The 22,549-nt window shown below is 39.5% G+C and overlaps 1 protein-coding gene across 2 annotated transcripts in view; it reads left to right on the plus strand.

Moving 5' to 3' along the window:
• Positions 1-22,265, plus strand: part of PDGFC (platelet derived growth factor C) — a 396,071-nt gene extending 373,806 nt beyond the window's left edge. For both annotated transcript variants that reach the window (XM_063920487.1, XM_063920488.1), the window contains exons 6-7: positions 17,825-18,042; positions 20,919-22,265. In XM_063920487.1, the coding sequence (XP_063776557.1) occupies positions 17,825-18,042; positions 20,919-21,035 (335 nt within the window). In that variant the 3' untranslated portion in view covers positions 21,036-22,265. The remainder of the gene's footprint in view (positions 1-17,824; positions 18,043-20,918) is intronic.
• Positions 22,266-22,549: the final 284 nt, after the last annotated feature.

Consider the following 22,549-nt stretch of genomic DNA (forward strand, 5'->3'; position numbering starts at 1 on the left):
GGTAGTTCACGGCTGTGGCTACCTCTGTGTCGGCACACGGCAGGCAGTCCGTCCGACCAGAATTGTATTATTTATTATTATATACCTACCACCTAACCGTGGTTTTTTTTTCATTCTTTATACCGTCATAGTGTCATCCTAATTGTTACGAGTATACTACTATCTCTTTATCAACCAGTGTACAGTGCGGTAGTTCACGGCTGTGGCTACCTCTGTGTCGGCACACGGCAGGCAGTCCGTCCGACCAGAATTGTATTATTTATTATTATATACCTACCACCTAACCGTGGTTTTTTTTTCATTCTTTATACCGTCATAGTGTCATCCTAATTGTTACGAGTATACCACTATCTCTTTATCAACCAGTGTACAGTGCGGTAGTTCACGGCTGTGGCTACCTCTGTGTCGGCACACGGCAGGCAGTCCGTCCGACCAGAATTGTATTATTTATTATTATATACCTACCACCTAACCGTGGTTTTTTTTTCATTCTTTATACCGTCATAGTGTCATCCTAATTGTTACGAGTATACTACTATCTCTTTATCAACCAGTGTACAGTGCGGTAGTTCACGGCTGTGGCTACCTCTGTGTCGGCAGTCGGCAGGCAGTCCGTCCATCCATAATTGTATTATTATTATTATAATATATACCACCTAACCGTGGTTTTTTTTTCATTCTTTATACCGTCGTCATAGTGTCATACTAGTTGTTACGAGTATACTACTATCTCTTTATCAACCAGTGTACAGTGCGGTAGTTCACGGCTGTGGCTACCTCTGTGTCGGCAGTCGGCAGGCAGTCCGTCCATCCATAATTGTATTATTATTATAATATATACCACCTAACCGTGGTTTTTTTTTCATTCTTTATACCGTCGTCATAGTGTCATACTAGTTGTTACGAGTATACTACTATCTCTTTATCAACCAGTGTACAGTGCGGTAGTTCACGGCTGTGGCTACCTCTGTGTCGGCAGTCGGCAGGCAGTCCGTCCATCCATAATTGTATTATTATTATAATATATACCACCTAACCGTGGTTTTTTTTTCATTCTTTATACCGTCGTCATAGTGTCATACTAGTTGTTACGAGTATACTACTATCTCTTTATCAACCAGTGTACAGTGCGGTAGTTCACGGCTGTGGCTACCTCTGTGTCGGCACTCGGCAGCCCGTCCATAATTGTATATACCACCTAACCGTGGTTTTTTTTTCTTTCTTTATACATACATACTAGTTACGAGTATACTATCTCTTTATCAACCAGTCTATATATTAGCAGCAGACACAGTACAGTGCGGTAGTTCACGGCTGTGGCTACCTCTGTGTCGGCACTCGGCAGCCCGTCCATAATTGTATACTAGTATCCAATCCATCCATCTCCATTGTTTACCTGAGGTGCCTTTTAGTTGTGCCTATTAAAATATGGAGAACAAAAATGTTGAGGTTCCAAAATTAGGGAAAGATCAAGATCCACTTCCACCTCGTGCTGAAGCTGCTGCCACTAGTCATGGCCGAGACGATGAAATGCCAGCAACGTCGTCTGCCAAGGCCGATGCCCAATGTCATAGTACAGAGCATGTCAAATCCAAAACACCAAATATCAGTAAAAAGCCTCTTTTTTTCTTTGCGTCATGTGCTGTTTGGGGAGGGTTTTTTGGAAGGGACATCCTGCGTGACACTGCAGTGCCACTCCTAGATGGGCCCGGTGTTTGTGTCGGCCACTAGGGTCGCTAATCTTACTCACACAGCTACCTCATTGCGCCTCTTTTTTTCTTTGCGTCATGTGCTGTTTGGGGAGGGTTTTTTGGAAGGGCCATCCTGCGTGACACTGCAGTGCCACTCCTAGATGGGCCCGGTGTTTGTGTCGGCCACTAGGGTCGCTAATCTTACTCACACAGCTACCTCATTGCGCCTCTTTTTTTCTTTGCGTCATGTGCTGTTTGGGGAGGGTTTTTTGGAAGGGACATCCTGCGTGACACTGCAGTGCCACTCCTAGATGGGCCCGGTGTTTGTGTCGGCCACTAGGGTCGCTAATCTTACTCACACAGCTACCTCATTGCGCCTCTTTTTTTCTTTGCGTCATGTGCTGTTTGGGGAGGGTTTTTTGGAAGGGCCATCCTGCGTGACACTGCAGTGCCACTCCTAGATGGGCCCGGTGTTTGTGTCGGCCACTAGGGTCGCTAATCTTACTCACACAGCTACCTCATTGCGCCTCTTTTTTTCTTTGCGTCATGTGCTGTTTGGGGAGGGTTTTTTGGAAGGGACATCCTGCGTGACACTGCAGTGCCACTCCTAGATGGGCCCGGTGTTTGTGTCGGCCACTAGGGTCGCTAATCTTACTCACACAGCTACCTCATTGCGCCTCTTTTTTTCTTTGCGTCATGTGCTGTTTGGGGAGGGTTTTTTGGAAGGGCCATCCTGCGTGACACTGCAGTGCCACTCCTAGATGGGCCCGGTGTTTGTGTCGGCCACTAGGGTCGCTTATCTTACTCACACAGCGACCTCGGTGCAAATTTTAGGACTAAAAATAATATTGTGAGGTGTGAGGTATTCAGAATAGACTGAAAATGAGTGTAAATTATGGTTTTTGAGGTTAATAATACTTTGGGATCAAAATGACCCCCAAATTCTATGATTTAAGCTGTTTTTTAGTGTTTTTGGAAAAAAACACCCGAATCCAAAACACACCCGAATCCGACAAAAAAAATTCGGTGAGGTTTTGCCAAAACGCGTTCGAACCCAAAACACGGCCGCGGAACCGAACCCAAAACCAAAACACAAAACCCGAAAAATTTCAGGCGCTCATCTCTATTAGAAACCTTGATCAACCATGTTTTAATGCTTTCTAAAATTAATAATGTAATTAGGCTCTGATTTAATTCATTTTACATATTTCAATCAAAACTATTTTTTACAGCTTATTATTCCTATTACATCTGAAAATATGTAGATAAACTGAACATACAAAGTACACTCAGAGAGAGATGAAATTGAAAATAAGAAAAACAAGTTAATGTTAAACATTAGTTCTACTTATTACTTATTATAGCTAAATAAATCTGAATAGTAATACAGAATGGAAAATGCAAAAGCGCTATTCAGAGAAAAACACACACGCACACATGCACGCACGCATGCGGAGGAGTTAAGCATAAGCATTGGTCATGCCACTGGCATTAAACTTTGACTAAAAACACTATTTTATTGTGTAATTGGCTTTTTTTAAGAAGACAAGGCCCCGTGCCTATAGTAACAGCATAATAAAAAAACAGATAATTTTTTATTTAAAAAAACCCCATTTGGTTTAAACCATGGTTTTTAAATCAAGGTGGCTTAAACCAGCCAACCACGAGTATTTGTGTCACATTTATTTAGGTATTTTTACAACTATAGCTTTGCTATGATTTAGGCTATTTAGTGGCATTAGAGAAATTCTAGTTACACTGCAAGATACACACAATCTTGTTTATGACAACCAGAGCTGGTTGTTGGGGGGAAATAAGTTTGGAACACTGAATTGCCCCTAGTTCTTTTGCGAGTAAATAGCGTGGGAAGTGTGGAAAAATAACATCATTCCACAGCAAATACTTTCAAGTGGGTTTGGGTGCTAACAAAAATGCTGGGGAAATAAAAAAAAAAATTAAGTTAGTGGGTAAGATGTATTTTCATCTCCTTTCAGTAAAGAATTCCCTATTTCTTTTCTTATGAGCTCTCCTTATTTGCCCTGACTCAACCAGCTGTGTTTTTCATCCCACCCTATTATATTCCTTTGTTTCATATATTCAGCTGCACAGCCTGTTATCGTTTCTACACAGTCACTCCCAGAACATATGGTGAAACTGAGGTATGAATTGATGTGCAGTTTTATAGTCACTATGTAATTGGGTGGTGTTCCTACCACTACGTCTGTGGGTTCCATCATTTTAAAAAGTAGACTAAGACTTTCATTTGACCTGACATTTTCTCAGTCCATAAACACAACCACATGCTTCCATTTGGGTGCCAAATAGTTTAAATCTACAAAAAGTTATTTCCACTAATTCATTACAGTAGATTTCACTGTGAGAGAAACTGAAGTTTTACTGAGACATCATTAGACTTACCACTTCTGAGTTTTAGTAAACGTACAGATCCAGTGTTGTTTCCCAGTATTAACCCCAGTAAGAAACCTGGTGGGCCAGAAAAAGACATCAGTTGTACTGAGAAATGAGACTTAGGAGAGAGAGCATCAAAGCGTTGTCATAAGCTGTGGTGCACCCAGTCAGTTTAGGCCCTGTGTCACCTTATCAGGTTTCTAGAAGAAGAGGTGTGCTATGAGTGTGCTACTGTCTTGCAACACTGGAATCAAATAAGGAATTAATATACACTTTCTACTGATGGTTATTCATGGCTTGTCCTGTTAGGTGACAATGCTATGTAGGCTTTCTCTTAGAGAAAGGTTGCCTAGGGCCAAACAAGCATTCTTAATAAAAGGATTATTTAACTTGCATTTGCTATTGCAGAGTTATATAGGCACACACAAGCGGATGACTCAAACTATGAACTTTCCATTTACATAACCAGTGGTGTTGGTTTATTGAAAGATACAAGCAGGTACACCCGTACTCACTGGTTCTCATGGAGCGGAGCTTCAACAGAGCAGGGCGTCATACAGCACACAACTGGTGAGTGTACATAGGCACTGGGTACAGTAGTGGTGCAGGAACACTGGAATCGTTGTGGATTATAGGAAATCGCAGGCCTCTCTAGAGATAAGTGGAAGACCTGTGTCTTTCACTGTGATGATCAAACAGTCTCACACAGTAAAGAAACAAGAAGGCCTCTGCACATGCTCAACAAAGATTTCAGTGGCCATCTTGGAATATGGCATGCAGCCTCCCTAGGGAACAGTATGACTGGAGTCTGCAGTAGCACACTCCTCTTTCAACAAGAACAAACTATATTAAACTATATTAAATTAACTCTGGATGGGAAGTGCTGGTGTGGAAATTCACTTCCTTAATTATATTCGCTGCAGAAATTACCAGTAACATATTACAAAAATGTGATCATTAGTTTAAATGATGCTTACTTACAGCAATCCTATCAGCTGACTGTGATATGGCCTATTTCTACCTCCATTGTCTCTTGTTGGTCCACTTTCTGTCCTCTTTGTACGTCATATATCTAATGTTGAGCTCTTGCGTTTGACTCACGATTTCGTCAAAATTTAATCCATTCATTTTACTCTAAAAAAAAATAAAAAATATTTAGGTCTATTATGACTGTCTTGTATACCTTATGCTGAATCCTTATGTCTGCATTGCCAGTTGGTTGAAATAAAATCTATTCCTTATTATTCTGCTTAATTGTAATTTACCTGTACGTTATTATGTGCATCATGAATGTCTGTATTTTTCAGACTGATTCTCAGTATGTCATATCTGTATTAATGTGTATAGTGCTGTTAAATCTGTGGCACCTTAAATAAACTTTGATGATGATATAAATGTTGGTATTACAACCAAAATTAAAAGGGGAAATGTAATACAGTATTTATCTAGTGGTTGAGGTGTGGGGAAATGGATGTAAGAGTTACTTTCCCTGTTCTCAATTTTCTCTCTTATGCTCTTAGTAGCCACTGTATTAGTTACCCCTTTCTAGAACTAGGTCGGCCATGTGTGGTAAGAGGAGCCTAAAGTATAGTAAGAAAACATCCAAATATTACATTACCAGCCTGGACCTTTGAAACAATGTAGGATTTATCTAAATCTACATGTTGCAGCAGAAAATGAGATTTGTCAGATTACGTGACATTTTTCCAACATTCTATTGTCCAGCTTTGGTGAGTCTTTGCCCACTGTACCCTCAGTTTCCTTTTCTCATCAAATTGGAGAAGAACCCAGTGTGGTTTTTTTGCTGCTGTACCCCATCCACTTCAAGGTTCGCTGTGCAGTCAGAGATGCTCTTCTGTGTACCACTTCTGTAATGCATGGTTATTTGCGTTATCATGGCCTTTCTGCCAGCTTGAAACTGTCTGGTGATTCTCCTCTGTCCTCTCATTTTTCCACCATAGAACTTCCACTCAATGGATGCTTGTATGAGACACTGAAACCACAGACACAGGGGACTATGTACTAAGCATTGGAGAGAGATAAAGTACCACCAACGAGCTCCTAACTGTCATTTTTCAAACAAAGCCCTTAAAATGGCACTTAAGAGCTGATTGGTTGGTACTTTATCTCTGTCAAAGGCTTAGTACATATACCCCAAAGTCACTTACAGTAGATCACATTTCTTTCCCATTCTGGAGTCTGGTCTAAATAACAGCTGAGCAACGTGAACACATCTGCAAGTTTTTCTGCATTCAGTTGCTGTCAAATGATTTGCAGATCCTGTAATTGCACTGATGAGCAGATATGCCTAATAAGCTCAAATAAAAGCGCTCAGTGTAGTTTCATATATTGTAACTGAAAAGATACTTATTGTCCATATGATTATATATGAATAAAGTCCAATCTCAAGATGTTTCCTCCTGTTGTGATCTGAGGACGATCAAATCTCCCACTCCATATGACGTATCAAAGTGATATGTGAACAAAAGTAGAAATAACACATTATGGTGTCGTACGTCTTTAAATGCTGTAAATGAACAATGCAGCTTGAAGCACCAAATTTTCAAAGGAGATAGATGGCGTACCCCACTCACAATCAATATAGCTAGTCTCCGCACATAAAGGTATCTTTCATTCCACAAAAAACTGTAGGTCAAACATATAGTACGATGCGTACCATTACTCACTCAGAACAAGACGCAAATCCTCACGTAGCGGTTTCTTTGTGTATGGCTCCAAAGATATTCATGAAAAGTGTTATAATTAAAAACACTTTATTACAGAATAAAACAAATATACATACAGTGGGCCTTGACACAAAATGGCTCAGGGGCGGACAGTGAAGAAGCTGATATGGCCGCCGGCCGAAAACAGCACTAACCAGCAAGATAGTAATGCCACAAATCCAACCTCAAGAGACCAAGTCATGCAGGAGCCACCTGTAAGCACTCATCCAGCGCGTTTCTCCCCGCAAATGGGGCTTTTTCAAGGATCAAGAGTGCTCTACTGACAATGATATTTATAAAGAAAAACGGAAATTAGACAATGAACCAGCTGGATTCAACTAATTAATTGAGTAAAACAGTTGCCATGGTGACACGTCTCCACGTGTACCCAGCATGCTATGCATAACTGATTAGCTATATTTACTTCCTAGGACTTCAGTGCAGACGGACACTTCCGCCCACACTGAATTAACTTCCTGTCCGCGTCTCCATAGTAACTGCCAGTGCTCGCGGACCAATCCATTGTCTGTCATGTCTCCGGAACTTGAGTGCAGACGGACACTTCCGCCCACACTATGTTAAATCCCTGCCCGCGACTCCATGGCAACCGACAATACTCTCGGACAAAATCACGTCCTCGTTTATGATGCAAGCGCTGACTACCGCTTATCGGAGCCAGTGTAACGTTGCCATGACACCTACTCATCAATACGGGAACAAAGCAGGATAGCTTGTATTTATCAATAACAAAATCTGCATAATATTTATGTGATAATTAACTCTGCAATACGAACTGAGGGATAAATTACATCTAGTGCATATGTAGATAAACCCCTAGGAGGTATTGTTAGAAATCAGGGTTTTCACAGGTGTGGCGACTGCAATATGTGTAGAAGTTGCCCATCTAAAACCAGGAAATTGAACTCAATCCTATGGAATAGTAAGGAGTTCAAGATCCAACAATTTATCACGTGTAATAGCAAATATGCTGTTTATGTGATACAGTGTTCATGCAATAAATTATATATAGGGAAAACTAGCAGGACACTGAAGATACGTTGGGCTGAACATCTACGGAACATACGGATGGGGTTAATCACTCATCCTTTTTCGCTTCACTTTAAAGAGATTCATAACTGTTCAACCGATAACATTGTTTCTTTTTGCGGTATCGAATTAACTAAAGTTCAGTGGCGGAATAATAATAGGGATATTAGATTAGCGAAAAGTGAAATTAAGTGGATTTTTAATTTGCAAACATTGGCACCAGGAGGTCTTAATCATGAATTTGAACTCAGATGGTTTTTATAAATATAGTTATGTTTTTAGATGCTCAATTGCAACCTCAAGATAACAAGACATGTCTTTTTGGTCAACCATTTATTATTATTATTTTTTATATATATTTTTTATTTATTTATTTTGTAATATTTTTTGTTTTGTTTTATATGTGACAGCTATGCTGTAGGGGTGCCCCCTAGAGATCAGGTATATTTGCTATTACACGTGATAAATTGTTGGATCTTGAACTCCTTACTATTCCATAGGATTGAGTTCAATTTCCTGGTTTTAGATGGGCAACTTCTACACATATTGCAGTCGCCACACCTGTGAAAACCCTGATTTCTAACAATACCTCCTAGGGGTTTATCTACATATGCACTAGATGTAATTTATCCCTCAGTTCGTATTGCAGAGTTAATTATCACATAAATATTATGCAGATTTTGTTATTGATAAATACAAGCTATCCTGCTTTGTTCCCGTATTGATGAGTAGGTGTCATGGCAACGTTACGCTGGCTCCGATAAGCGGTAGTCAGCGCTTGCATCATAAACGAGGACGTGATTTTGTCCGAGAGTATTGTCGGTTGCCATGGAGTCGCGGGCAGGGATTTAACATAGTGTGGGCGGAAGTGTCCGTCTGCACTCAAGTTCCGGAGACATGACAGACAATGGATTGGTCCGCGAGCACTGGCAGTTACTATGGAGACGCGGACAGGAAGTTAATTCAGTGTGGGCGGAAGTGTCCGTCTGCACTGAAGTCCTAGGAAGTAAATATAGCTAATCAGTTATGCATAGCATACTGGGTACACGTGGAGACGTGTCACCATGGCAACTGTTTTACTCAATTAATTAGTTGAATCCAGCTGGTTCATTGTCTAATTTCCGTTTTTCTTTATAAATATCATTGTCAGTAGAGCACTCTTGATCCTTGAAAAAGCCCCATTTGCGGGGAGAAACGCGCTGGATGAGTGCTTACAGGTGGCTCCTGCATGACTTGGTCTCTTGAGGTTGGATTTGTGGCATTACTATCTTGCTGGTTAGTGCTGTTTTCGGCCGGCGGCCATATCAGCTTCTTCACTGTCCGCCCCTGAGCCATTTTGTGTCAAGGCCCACTGTATGTATATTTGTTTTATTCTGTAATAAAGTGTTTTTAATTATAACACTTTTCATGAATATCTTTGGAGCCATACACAAAGAAACAGCTACGTGAGGATTTGCGTCTTGTTCTGAGTGAGTAATGGTACGCATCGTACTATATGTTTGACCTACAGTTTTTTGTGGAATGAAAGATACCTTTATGTGCGGAGACTAGCTATATTGATTGTGAGTGGGGTACGCCATCTATCTCCTTTGAAAATTTGGTGCTTCAAGCTGCATTGTTCATTTACAGCATTTAAAGACGTACGACACCATAATGTGTTATTTCTACTTTTGTTCACATATCACTTTGATACGTCATATGGAGTGGGAGATTTGATCGTCCTCAGATCACAACAGGAGGAAACATCTTGAGATTGGACTTTATTCATATATAATCATATGGACAATAAGTATCTTTTCAGTTACAATATATGAAACTACACTGAGCGCTTTCATTTGAGCTTTTTTCATTTGTCAATTGTATTCTCCATGAGGGTTAAGTGGCCCTCACTTGCTCAATCAGCTGCATAAGTGAGATTGCGCCTTGGGTTTTTGATTATCTTTGCTTTCTAGATATGCCTAATAAAGTGGCCAATTATTGTATATACCTTAACGCAGAGGTTCCCATGCGCGATCCTCAAGGCACCCTATTGGTCCAAGTTTTAAGTATATCCATCCTTGACTATAGGTGACTTACAAATGTGTCCTCACATATCTTTTCCACAAATTGCTTCTCGGCGTGGCTCTGCCGCGATGCGTAGTGATGGAAGCACTCTGTTGTTTTGCTACTAATAGCTGGAGCGTGCATACATATGCTCCCATGAACACCGCAGAGAAACAATTCTAACAACAACATGTTGCGGGAGTAAAGATGTTTGAGGACACATCTGTAAGTAGTATCTCCGTTAATTTAATTTAACCATCTATGCTGAGCCAAGGATTTGCTTAAAACCTGCACTGTTAGGGTGCCTTGAGAACCGCGTTTGGGAGCCTCTGCCTTAATGTTAAAGTATCATTAATAAACTAGTTTAAAACATAACTTTTTATAAAAGGGGAAGGAGGAATATATTGAAGTGGGCACAAGCGGAAAAGCCTGTAGCCAATAGCATAACAGGAATGTTGACAGCCACACAGATTAATTCAGAAGGTGAGTGAATGGAGTTTGTGGTAGGCACATAGGGATATACTGTATTTACTAGCTTTCTAGTGTTTCTGGCCAAGGGATTTAAAAGGACAATAATATTAATGCCAACCGTTTTAAATCCCAATCCCAGAATCAATGGAAAGTGTCTGGCTTGAAAAGCCGTCATTTTGTACATATACTCAAAAAGTGTTAATGGAAAGTGCATAGACCACATCAATACAAAAGTACTGTAGTGAGGTACATTTTCTGTTTGATGTGGAAAGACTGTATATTCAAATACTTCATAATGTGAACTTTGTATCTAATAGTCATTAGTACTAAAATGGCATAAATTAACCACTAATCTATAATAGTTGTATAAAGTTAAAATTAAATATAACTTTAGAACAAAGATATTGTTTTGCTAATGCATCATTATAAGTACAGGTTGAGTATCCCTTATCCAAAATGCTTGGGACCAGAGGAATTTTGGATATCGGATTTTTCCGTATTTCGGAATAATTGCATACCATAATGAGATATCATGGCGATGGGACCCAAGTCTAAGCACAGAATGCATTTATGTTACATATACACCTTATACATACAGCCTGAAGGTAATTTTAGCCAATATTTTTACTAACTTTATGCATTAAACAAAGTGTGTGTACATTCACACAATTCATTTATGTTTCATATACACCTTATACACACAGCCTGAAGGTCATTTAATACAATATTTTGAATAACTTTGTGTATTAAACAAAGTTTGTGTACATTAACCATCAGAAAACAAAGGTTTTACTATCTCACTCTCACTCAAAAAATTCCGTATTTCGGAATATTCCGTATTTCGGAATATTTGGATATGGGATACTCAACCTGTATTATTTAAATCTGGTTATGTAAATATATTATGGGAAGAGAGGTATATGAATGTATTTTGAAAGAAAAGAATGTTAAATATAAGGTCCTGTCCACAGTCTCCGTTGTATTGTGCTGTCTTTAGTGTGCTATTCATGTAAAGATGAGAAATAATAAAACATTTTGCTTGACATTAGGTCACAAGAATTGGCTAAATGTGTTTTAGAATTAGAACAAGTCTCAGCATGTTTAAAGCAGGCAAAAAAAAATCAACAAAGCATACACAAAACTATGCAAAAGTCATGTGCCCTACATTAAAGCAATAGATGAGTACATTCCTTTTTAACTATTCATTGTGCTTGGAGCCAACTTGCACTTTATATTCCTTCTAAAACACCAAACAGAGGGGGTAATTCAGACCTGATTGCTAAGCTGCGTTCTCTCACAGCCTGCGATTAGGTCTAAACTGGGCATGCGTATACACTGCAATGCGCAGGCGTGTCGGACAACTGCACCGGCCATCAGTGCATAGCATTGAGATGGTGCGAAAAAAGCGATCGCAAGGAGATTGACAGGAAGAGGCCATTTGTGGGTGACAAATGACTGTTTTCTGTGAGTGTCTGGAAAAACGCAGGCGTGCCAAGCATTTTCAGGGCGGGTGTCTGATGTCAATTCCGGTCCCGGACAGGCTGAAGTGATCGCAGCGGCTGAGTAAGTCCTGTGCTGCACAGAGACTGCACAAAATCAGTTTGTGCAGCTCTGCTACACATGCGTTCGCACACTTGCACAGCTTAAATACCCTCCCCCTGTAGGCGATGACTATCTGATTGCAGGACAGCAAAAATCACTGCCCAGCGATCAGGTCTGAATTACCCCCTGAGATCTATCTAATTTTAACATCATTTAGTTTACTATTTATTAAACACAGTACTTAGAAATAAATATATATATATATATATATATATATAGCAGTAGAAATAAGGGCGGCACTGAGAGTCTTTGCAATAGTAGTGAATAAGCCGTGTCTTTGATGAAATAAAAGACACGGCTTATTCACTACTATTGCAAAGACTCTCAGTGCCGCCCTTATTTCTACTGCTGCTTATTGGATCCAGGTCCTATGAGGTGAGGGCACAGGAGCAGGTTGCTGAGACGCTGGGGAGCGTGAGGAGTGCCGGGTCATACTGCACCATATATATATATATATATATATATATATTTTACATGATGTGCGCCGACCCCCGTGTTTTGGTTTTGGGAAAAAACATCCTCAAGTGTTTTGGTTAGGGTTGGGTTTGATTTTGGATTTAAAATTGCTATAAACATGTAATTTGAACCTGGTGCTGTCCCTACAGTATTAATAACTTCAACAACATAATTTTTCAGTCATTTCCAGTGTAAAATGGCACTGTCAGGAATCTGCATTTTGCATCACATCACTTACCGATGCTCTGATACGCTGGCCTCCGGAGGTCACATCCTCAGCCTGGCAGCATGTTCCATGATTGCCTTCAATGGGCAGAGCCTCTCTCCAGTGTGTACCCCGCTTGCCATACAGCGTGCACTCCGATGTTTTCTCACCATCTCAGGAGTATAGGCACCGCCATGACACCTGCAATCAGCTGACTTGGTGCTATCCACTCCTGAGCACTGGAGCGCTCACATGACTTGCTACTCAAATCCTTACTGACTACTCTCCAGCAGTGTCTTGAACAATGCATCGCCTCCTATGCACAGCATTTCCTGGCTCCAGTCTCTAGTCTCCTGAGACTCTCCTGTGTTAGCGCTCAGTGGAACTACAGGCACCAGCTATCCAGTTTGGTTACAGCTCCATCTGCATTCTGCTCCAGCATTCACCGGCAGTCTGAGATTCTCTCCAGGTGCTGCATTAGTACTCTCACCTGCTTGTTAGCTGACTGCAGCAGTGTTGTGCCATTTCACCTGCACTAGAAACTCTACATTGCTGCCAATATACCAACCACCTAAGTAGTTCTGCTCCTGTTAACCATCGGTCCCCTGTCTGATCATCGATTGCTTCTGTCCACTATCAGTTCCAGACCAATCATCGACTGCTTCTGTTCACCATTGGTTTTAGGACATTCATCGATTGCTCCTGTTCCCCATCGGTTCCCAGGCTGATAATTGATTGCTCCTGTTCACCATTGGTTCCCAGGCCAATCATCGATTGCTCCTGTTCACCATCGGGTCCCAGGCCGATCATTGATTGATCCTGTTCACCATCAGTTTCCAGGCTGTTCATAATTTGCTCCTGTTCACCATCGGTTCTCAGGCCGATCATCAATTGTGCCTGTTCACCATCGGTTCCCAGACCGATATTACTTATTGCAAGTTCATCATCGGTTTCCAGGCCGATAATTACAAGTTCCAAGTTCACCCTCGGTTTCCAGGCTGATATTTGCAAGCTCCAGCCTCACCATCGGTTACTAAGTTTCCATTCAAGTTTCCATTGGCTTCCACATCAATTAATCCTAAATTCCATTAATTTTCAGTTATATCTGAGACTATATTGCAGTGGTGGCCAACCTGTGGGTCTTGAGCCTCATGTGGTTCTTTCTTTATTCAAATGTGGCTCCCGACACTCGAGGTTCACAACAGATCCGAAAACAGCTGCACTCCAGCCAGACACGCAGCAGCACCATGGGGACTGACACCTGAGGGAGCCAGATACTAGAGTTGAGACACCCACTGGCAAACAGAGGACAAATAAGGCGCTGCTGCAATAGCATGAGTTGGGGGACTGTAGTGACACGAGAGTGGGCTGGAGTGACACAAGGGGGAGCTGACTGGAGTGAGACAGGAGGGTGCTGGCAGGAGTGACACATGGGGAAGCTAACTGGAATGAGACAGGAGGGTGCTGGCAGGAGTGACACATGGGGGAGCTAACTGGAATGAGACAGGGGGGTGCTAGCAGGAGTGACACATGGGGGAGCTAGCTGGAGTGAGACAGGAGGGTGCTGGCAGGAGTGAAACATGGGGGAGTTGGCTGGAGTGGCAGGAGGGTGCTGGCAGGAGTGACACATAGGGGAGCTGGCTGGAGTGACACAGTGCTGGCAGGAGTGAAACATGGGGGAGTTGGCTGGAGTGGCAGGAGGGTGCTGGCAGGAGTGACACATGGGGGAGCTGACTTGAGTGACATAGAAGGGTGCTGGCTGGAGTGACACAGAAGGTTGCTGGCTGGAGTGACACATGCTGGAGCTGAAGTGTATTATGTGAGTCTGTATTTTTCAATATATTTTATGTGGATCGACTTTTCAATTATTTTATGTGGAAGTAGCTTTTTTTAATATATTTTATGTTGTATCTGACTTTAAAATGTATTTTATGTGGATCTAGCTTTATCAATGTCTTTTTTTTTTGTACCAGGAGCGTGGCCTAGCAGGAACAAGGTCACACCACATTTTTACACATGCAACTTTGGTTTGATGTCGGCTCTTAGATGTACCTAACAAGATTTTTTGGCTCTTTGTCTCTGACTGGTTGGCCACCCCTGCTATATTGGTTCCCACACCGATCATCCAGCGCTTATTATTTCTGTTCTTGTTGTTACCATTCCTATGTGTACCATTGCGCACATGTGCAGGAATTTACTACAACCTCCTCATTTCCTCCATAATTCTGCCACCACTGACACACTAGTGCCCCCTCTGGGAATACAAGCACCAACAGGCACCTGACCTGACCTGACAGGCACCATAAAAGGAGAGACTTAAATGTCATCAAAAACACACAAGATTTGGTTTTTAGATCCGAGATCCAACCCCAAAGTGACCCAAGCCGGGACTCAAAACTCCAAAGTTCGTGGGGTGTTCGGCTTTCATCAAATCCAAACTCATCTCTAATAAAAGTCAGGATTTGTTTGTGAAAACGATTACAAAGGCAGAGGTCATGGGTATCTGAAGCCTAACATACCCCAAATGATATCTTTCACTCACTGTCCATCATAAAGTCCCATCACCACTGAATCAGATGAAGACCTCAGACTTTAAGAAAGTCTTCCTCCCTGACTGATCCCAAATACTGTACATTAACAATCTTATTAAGTCACTGTTACTGTAAACCAAACAATCCCCCCTATAAGTGTAGGCTTATGCAATCTAAGATTATTTGTGAAGGGACTCACAACTTGTTATTAAATGCAGTTTAATATGACAGCATTTCAAAATGTTTTATTAATAAAAATGGTGATAACAAATTTCCAAGTAGAAATCTAAATCAAACATTTTCTTGAAAATAAAACAGAAATAAAACACAATAATGTAAATATGACGTTAATATCATCCTCATGTTATCTGCCATCTAAGAACAATAAGAAGCTATGGACAATTCAAACGTAGCAAACTAAAAAGTTCTAAAAGTTTTTCAGCACTTTTTAACCCTTGTTCATTCTTGCTTTAAACACCCTTTGTCTGTGATATCATGGTTACAGTTGTGCTGGTATAATAATCTGCTTTACAGCTGATTCCAAAACAGTTGTTGTAATGGATTTTCTAAACATTATAACTCTGTTCTGGAACATAGCAACAATGTGACATTAAGTGCAACTCGGAAGCATGCCCAGACAGATAACATTGTTCATTTGCATCTTACATCGCCCCTGCAACCATCTCTAAATCAGGCCCTAAGTCCCTTGAACATGGTAATGATTTTCGGAACATACAGTATGTATATGATGGGGTTCATGGTTATGTTATATTGGTTCCTTATAAGGCTAGTATATATTGTAAGGTGACTAATTCCACATGTTTCAAATAACAATGAAGTCTTTTCAAACATAGAATTGCAAATATATTGATACTAACTATGGCCCTTTCTAGCCAAAGGAATTTCAAACTTTCAGTATCAGTGGACTGAGCAATAAACAAATGGTTTACTAGTTGATATCAATTTACAGAGAAAGCAAGAATGGAGGATATTATTTTCAGCAATCAGTAACCTTGTCTCCTGGATTATATGTACACACAGCAGCAGTTGCAAAAAAACTAGGTTGCATGGCATAAAGTTAGTAACTTTCAAGCTAATGACAATATCTTTTGGGTAGAAATTAACATACTAGAAATTAAATTTTCATACATGTAATTCCATGCTTATGTTTCATGTCCGATTGAAAACTTAATCACTTTGTGCCTGTATAGCATCTGTTTATGCCAAAGGATCCTTTTCTTTGTTCAGGTCCTGATATTCTCCATTAAGCAGTCATTTATGTCCAGTTTAATTATTATTATTATTGTTTTGTTTTGTTTTATGTGTGTGGTTGAGGCGAACAGAGTATTTTATTTTAGAAAGGTACTTTACATTGTAAAAAGTATTTTAGAGCACTGGTCTTCCATCTAACTGGTTGTCACTCTCCTTGATGACATGTCTCTCTGGGGCTTTAAGCTGTTCTTCTTTGAATGATGTACCTATTTTTAATACTTTAATGGTGTTTCTGCCCATTCCCAACTCCAGCAAGGCTGTGTTGTTCTTAATAAGATAAGTTTAGACTCTTGAAGAAGCAAAGTTAAGTAGCTCCTGCTGAGGTTAGCTTTAATGGTTTCAGTCAGTCTCATGGCAACTAGTCAAGTGTGCATAACAAGAATGCTTGATTGTCTATTCAGAAGACCTGCCCATCATCTCTCTACAGTTCAATTACCTGTGCTAGCCTCACCACTATGCCTCCACAGTGCAACTAGTCTGGGCTATTTAGAAAAACTGCCCAGCTTCTCTTTACTGTGTATATCACTTGTGCTATTTGGTACATCTGGCTAGCATTTCATACAATGCAAGTATCTGCTATGCAGAACCTTTTACCAGTCAGAATTTATCTACAGTGAAGTTATCTGTGCTTTGAAAAACACTTGTTACCTGTCAGATTTTTCCATTGTACAAAATACCTGTGTCATTTGGAAGATTGCAATAATCAGGGCTATGCAGTAAGCCAGTTACCTGTCAGCATTTCTAAACAGTGAAATTATGTGTGCTATGCAGAAAACCTGTTACCTGTCAGTATTTCTTTACTGTACAAACTACCTATGCAATCTGCCCAGCATATCCCTGCAGTGCACTTATCTGTGCTATTTAGAAAAAACTTGTAGCATATTCTTCAGTGTAATTACCAGTGCTAGCTGTATTCTTTTTATAGTTTTAGTATTTCTGTATGGTTGGCATATTTAGTGTGGGCATTTGGTTCTTAGTGCCATCCAGTTTTATGGTACACTTGTTATTGCAGTGCCTTCATCAAGAACAACATGTTGCTCCTGACAAAAGGCACTGCAGTAAAGAGTGCTGAAATGTTCATAAGGAAACGACACTTTTGTAACTACTTTTGTTTTGTACACGCTGGCCATATAGCATGTAGGACAAATCTATAGATATAGAAATAGTGGCACTCAGGAAGATATTACAAAACACAGTGGATCTTAGTGACCCTGATAAAAATGTAATTGGTACGTTGAAACAGCGGTCACCCAGAACTACCGTGTTTTGGTGTTTTTTCCTGAGTGCAACAATTTCTATATTGGGAGCTTGCAGTAATGTGATATTTTATTTGGCAATGTAAGTTGTGTATAATACATTTTACCTTACCAGGTGTTGATCTGAGTTTGCTAAGAGAAGAAGTGAGATTGTACAGCTGCACACCACGTAACTTCTCGGTGTCTTTACGTGAAGAGTTGAAAAGGACTGATGCAATATTTTGGCCCAGTTGTCTCCTAGTGAAGCGATGTGGAGGAAACTGTGCCTGCTGTAGCTACAACTGCAATGAATGCCAATGTACTCCAACTAAGGTCTCCAAGAAATACCATGAGGTATCTCATTTATTTTCTGTGATTACATTATGAAACCACAAGCAGCTGTTACGTTTATTTACAGGTTCATTTTACAAGCATTGATATTTCATGAAAAGAAGCAACATATTCATTTATTTAAATACCACTAGCTTTAACTCATACAGTTTCTTGTCTTTAAGATTGTGCTTTCTGTTTCAACGGATGGTTGTATTAAATGGATTACATTACATTTAATTAAGATGGCTGTCCATCCTCTTATCTGCTAACACAGAGGTTCTCAAACTCGGTCCTCGGGAGCCCACACAGTGCATGTTTTGCAGGTAACCCAGCAGGTGCACAGGTGTATTAATTACTCACTGACACATTTTAAAAGGTCCACAGGTGGAGCTAATTATTTCACTTGCGATTCTGTGAGGAGACCTGCAAAACATGCACTATGTGGGCCCCCGAGGACCGAGTTTGAGAACCTCTGCGCTAACAAGTAGAGATAATTTGTCTGGAACCATAACAATTACTGCTATAAACGAATCCCCATAGTGTATTCTTCTTGCATCACTGCCTGGAGAGCTTTTAGATAGCTTAGAAATGTGATGTTCTGTATTAATGGAAGTCAGCACCATTGATATTTGGCTGGTTTTAACATCTATCCAGCAATTTGTTCGCCTTTTAGTTAGTACAGTAGGTCAGATATCCAGGTGCCCAGATAATTATATAATGGTAATTAATGTCCCAGGGATTTAACCACCAGTAATTTGTAAGTCAGGAAAAAAACATTCCTGGAAACTCACCTTTAAAGTGGACATTACTGTTAAGGTATTGAATTATACTTTAGATTGCTCTAAATGTACATTAGTGTATATTTGATGTAAACCACATTGCCAAGAATTTATACACTTATTTTGTGTTTCAGATGTCATGTCACCTGATATTGAAACTTACCAAACAGCCATAGCTGCAACATAAAGTCCATAAATAATACATGTGTGGTGGCAAGTCAGCATAAAATATAAACTAATAATGTGTTGGCATAATCTGTGTATTCTTAACCATGGTTTTGTCATGATTATATCCTGATGAAGACAAGAGTAGTACTTTGATAACACCTTATGGAGGGTTTTTTATTTTTCCGGAAATGGAAAATAAAATATATTAAAAATATGTATCCCAAGAGGTTGCAAACAGTGAGTGACTGGGGATCAATTAGGTACTAATTAAGTGTTCAAACCAAAAATTATTCTCCAATGCAGCTTATTAAGCAAAAACCTATGTGAGTGTAGTCCTTCTATTTCTGTTTTATACTACCATCTTATCTATGGAAGTGCATTTATATTTCTTCATTTGTTATCACTATTCGTATTCAATAAGCATTTTTTTCAATAAAACATTTTTGTCATGTTAACTTCCAATCCATAGCATTATGCCTTTGTGTTCTTAAAATTATATATATATATATATATATATATAAAATTACATTTATGCAAATAATTGTATTATTTACTTATTTTACTCATTATATTAGGTTGTGATTGTACTGAGTATAGTAAGTTTGTGTGATTAACCATTTTTCACCTACAGTACATGCATGCCCAGGTGACTTTTTTCACTTTTAGAGATGTTAATCCCTCCAACTAGATTATAATGAGGTGACTGATTTGTAAATAACTGTCATTAACCTTTGTTCCATGTATCAGGTGATTTTGAAGATATAGTAGACCTGATTCTGCCATTCTCTCTGTATTTTGTCATTCGACTAGTTATTTCAAGAGAATTTGGCAGTCAGACCAAACTTACAGTAGATCTTTTTTTTTGTATTTTTTTATACTTTGTTGAAGCCATGTTGTTTCATTGACTGAAACAGTTTAGCAAAACAATGCAATCATCATATTAGTTATTTTACATAATAATACAATAGAGCATTTTTTCTGATGGCAACCGTACCCTTATGGGGGGTACACACGTAGCGATGCGTGCTTAAATTGTAAGCAATCTGACTAGATTGCTTAGAAAAGAAGCACACATATCTCTGTTTGTATGCGCCATAGTGATGCCCGGCCGCGCGCGTAGCTATCGCCGGTTCTAGATTGGCCTGTTACTCTAGTACTCTAGCAGTGAAGTGACCTCTAGTTAGGTGGCTCACTTCACTGCTGGGTGAAGTGAGCATTCCCCCCTCGCACAGCACACATCGCGCTGTGAGCTGAGCGGGGGGAGAGATGTGTGCTGAGTGGTCTGTGCTAGATCGCTCAGCACACATTTCTCTGTGTGTACCCCCCTTTAGATTATAAGATCTCATGCCCTCTTCCCTTTTTCTCTCCTCCTAGCTCTGACCCTGCTACAAGTGCACCTTATTTCTCCTTCCGCTGTCTCCCACCAGGGACACTGATACTGATCTGTTGACCCACTTGTAGGGTACAAGTTCATTGAATGCTGACATGCATCCTATGCTCAACCACTCATTGTGACTAGTCACTACTCCCTCTTACTAGCCAAAGTGATTCACTATACACTACCCTTCACTCCATACCATTCATTCCACCCTGGAATTAATTATATTAATTGTTATCCCATGTACTGATGTATAATTTTGTTATTTCATCTCTATTTGGCACTATGTGTCACTAAACAAAAGATAATATTAGCAATACACAGCACTGACACCTTTTTTTGTTGTAAAATTTAATACTTAGAACTAGAATCAGAAATCAGGGGGCAGATGGGGGGGGAGTGCTTGGAATCAGTCAAATCAATGCAGAAATTTAAGAAATTAGTGTCTTAAGACTTCTACAAAGTATGTAAGCTACTATACTGTAAATCTTATTTCAACTTGTAGTTGTAGTTGGTGTATTGTTTGCTAAATCCTACTACAGTACAATTTTAATGTATTTTTTTACATATAGGTTCTACAACTCAAGCAAAGGATTGGTTCAAAAACTCTTCAAAAATCTTTGACAGATGTGGGCTTGGAGCATCATGAAGAATGTGCCTGTCTGTGCAAGGGTAACACCGAAGGATAACGGGATGGTTACATGAAAGAATATTTAAAGCACATACAATATATTGCTGTTTCTCTCGGGGAATAGCTTATTATTACACTGTAAACATGGAAGTCCATTAATGGCTGCCAGTCTTGCAGATGTACAGCTACAGTACAGTATGTGATGTCATGATGATGAGAGATGTTGGAAAAACCTTCCTGTAATATTTGGTTGGTTCAAGGTCCAGACACCACATCATCAAAAGGGTATTAGTCAGTGTGCCCTGATTACCCTTTAATGTTACTGTGGACAGATGAAGCCCTACATTAGGACAGGACAGTCATCATTTTATATAGAAATGTCTACTGGACGGATTGTGTTAAAAATAGACCTGCTATAAGACTGACCACAGCACTGCGTAACATCATTGAGGAGCGATTTTCTAAACTTATGGTCTGCTTTGAATTCCCAATGAAAACTGTTTGTATGATATAAGCATCTTGTGGTGGGAGAAGTTACACCCAGTTTTTGTAAGTATGACTAAGAAAGTGAGGTTTTCCTTCTAAAGCCTCATGACATATTTGTTATTTGACCTTTCATTTGTTCCTACGATGTGCTTGGACCAATGCGTTTATTAATCACAGCCGATGTAGACAGTTGCCTTAAACCAGCTGAAGGCTTTTGTTGTATTTTATTTTTCATGGTGTTACTTTTGTACATTTTATATTCTTTTGCAATATATCAATTTGCTTTTCTAATTGTGTTAATGTTATCTCTTTTTACATAGGGTATTTAATGTACTGACTTTTTAAAGCTTAGAAGAACTTTTTATGTAAATCCTTATTATTGTTGTATTGTTTCTATCTTGTTTTGTAATGCCCAGTGAATTATGGTGGAGTTGCAAGAGGTGGTTATTTGTATATGGTGCTAAACATTGAAGTACAGTAACCTGGGTTTTAAATTTCAAGAGTAAATTTGCAGATAGAAGAAAAAATTGGTACTGAACAGCTTCTCGGCAACCCTCTTGAAATTATTCTGATAAGTTAATATGGGTTGTTTGAAAAAGAATGTGACTGAATGTCATAAAACATCAATATGCCTCTATTTCGGTTTCGATGACTCTCGACTGCCTCTTAACATTAGATAATACAACTTTTATTTACCAAGAGAACATTTCCAGCTGTCACTGTTCACTTAATGACAATAAGCAGATTTCATCATTTCTGTGAAACATTCTCTTTAATAAACATAGAGTGAAATTGTACCTTACATCATTTCTTATGATTTGCTCTCATAAATATATTTTAAACAACCATAAATATTAGCTACAAGAAAGAAAATTGTATATACAGTATGTTAATCAGGCCAATGAGCTCCTATTTTTGGAACAATTAAATATATTGTATATGCGCACAAAAGTCTTATCAACATATTCAATTTAGAAAAGCTTTTTATGAATTTGTCCGCAGAGTAATTTATCAGAATTTATTACAAGACTGTATTTTGTATTTAGTTGCAATATATCAACTTAAGAATATGCAATATTTTCCTCA

This window comes from Pseudophryne corroboree, chromosome 1 (genome assembly GCF_028390025.1).
Source record: "Pseudophryne corroboree isolate aPseCor3 chromosome 1, aPseCor3.hap2, whole genome shotgun sequence".
NCBI lineage: Eukaryota > Metazoa > Chordata > Amphibia > Anura > Myobatrachidae > Pseudophryne > Pseudophryne corroboree.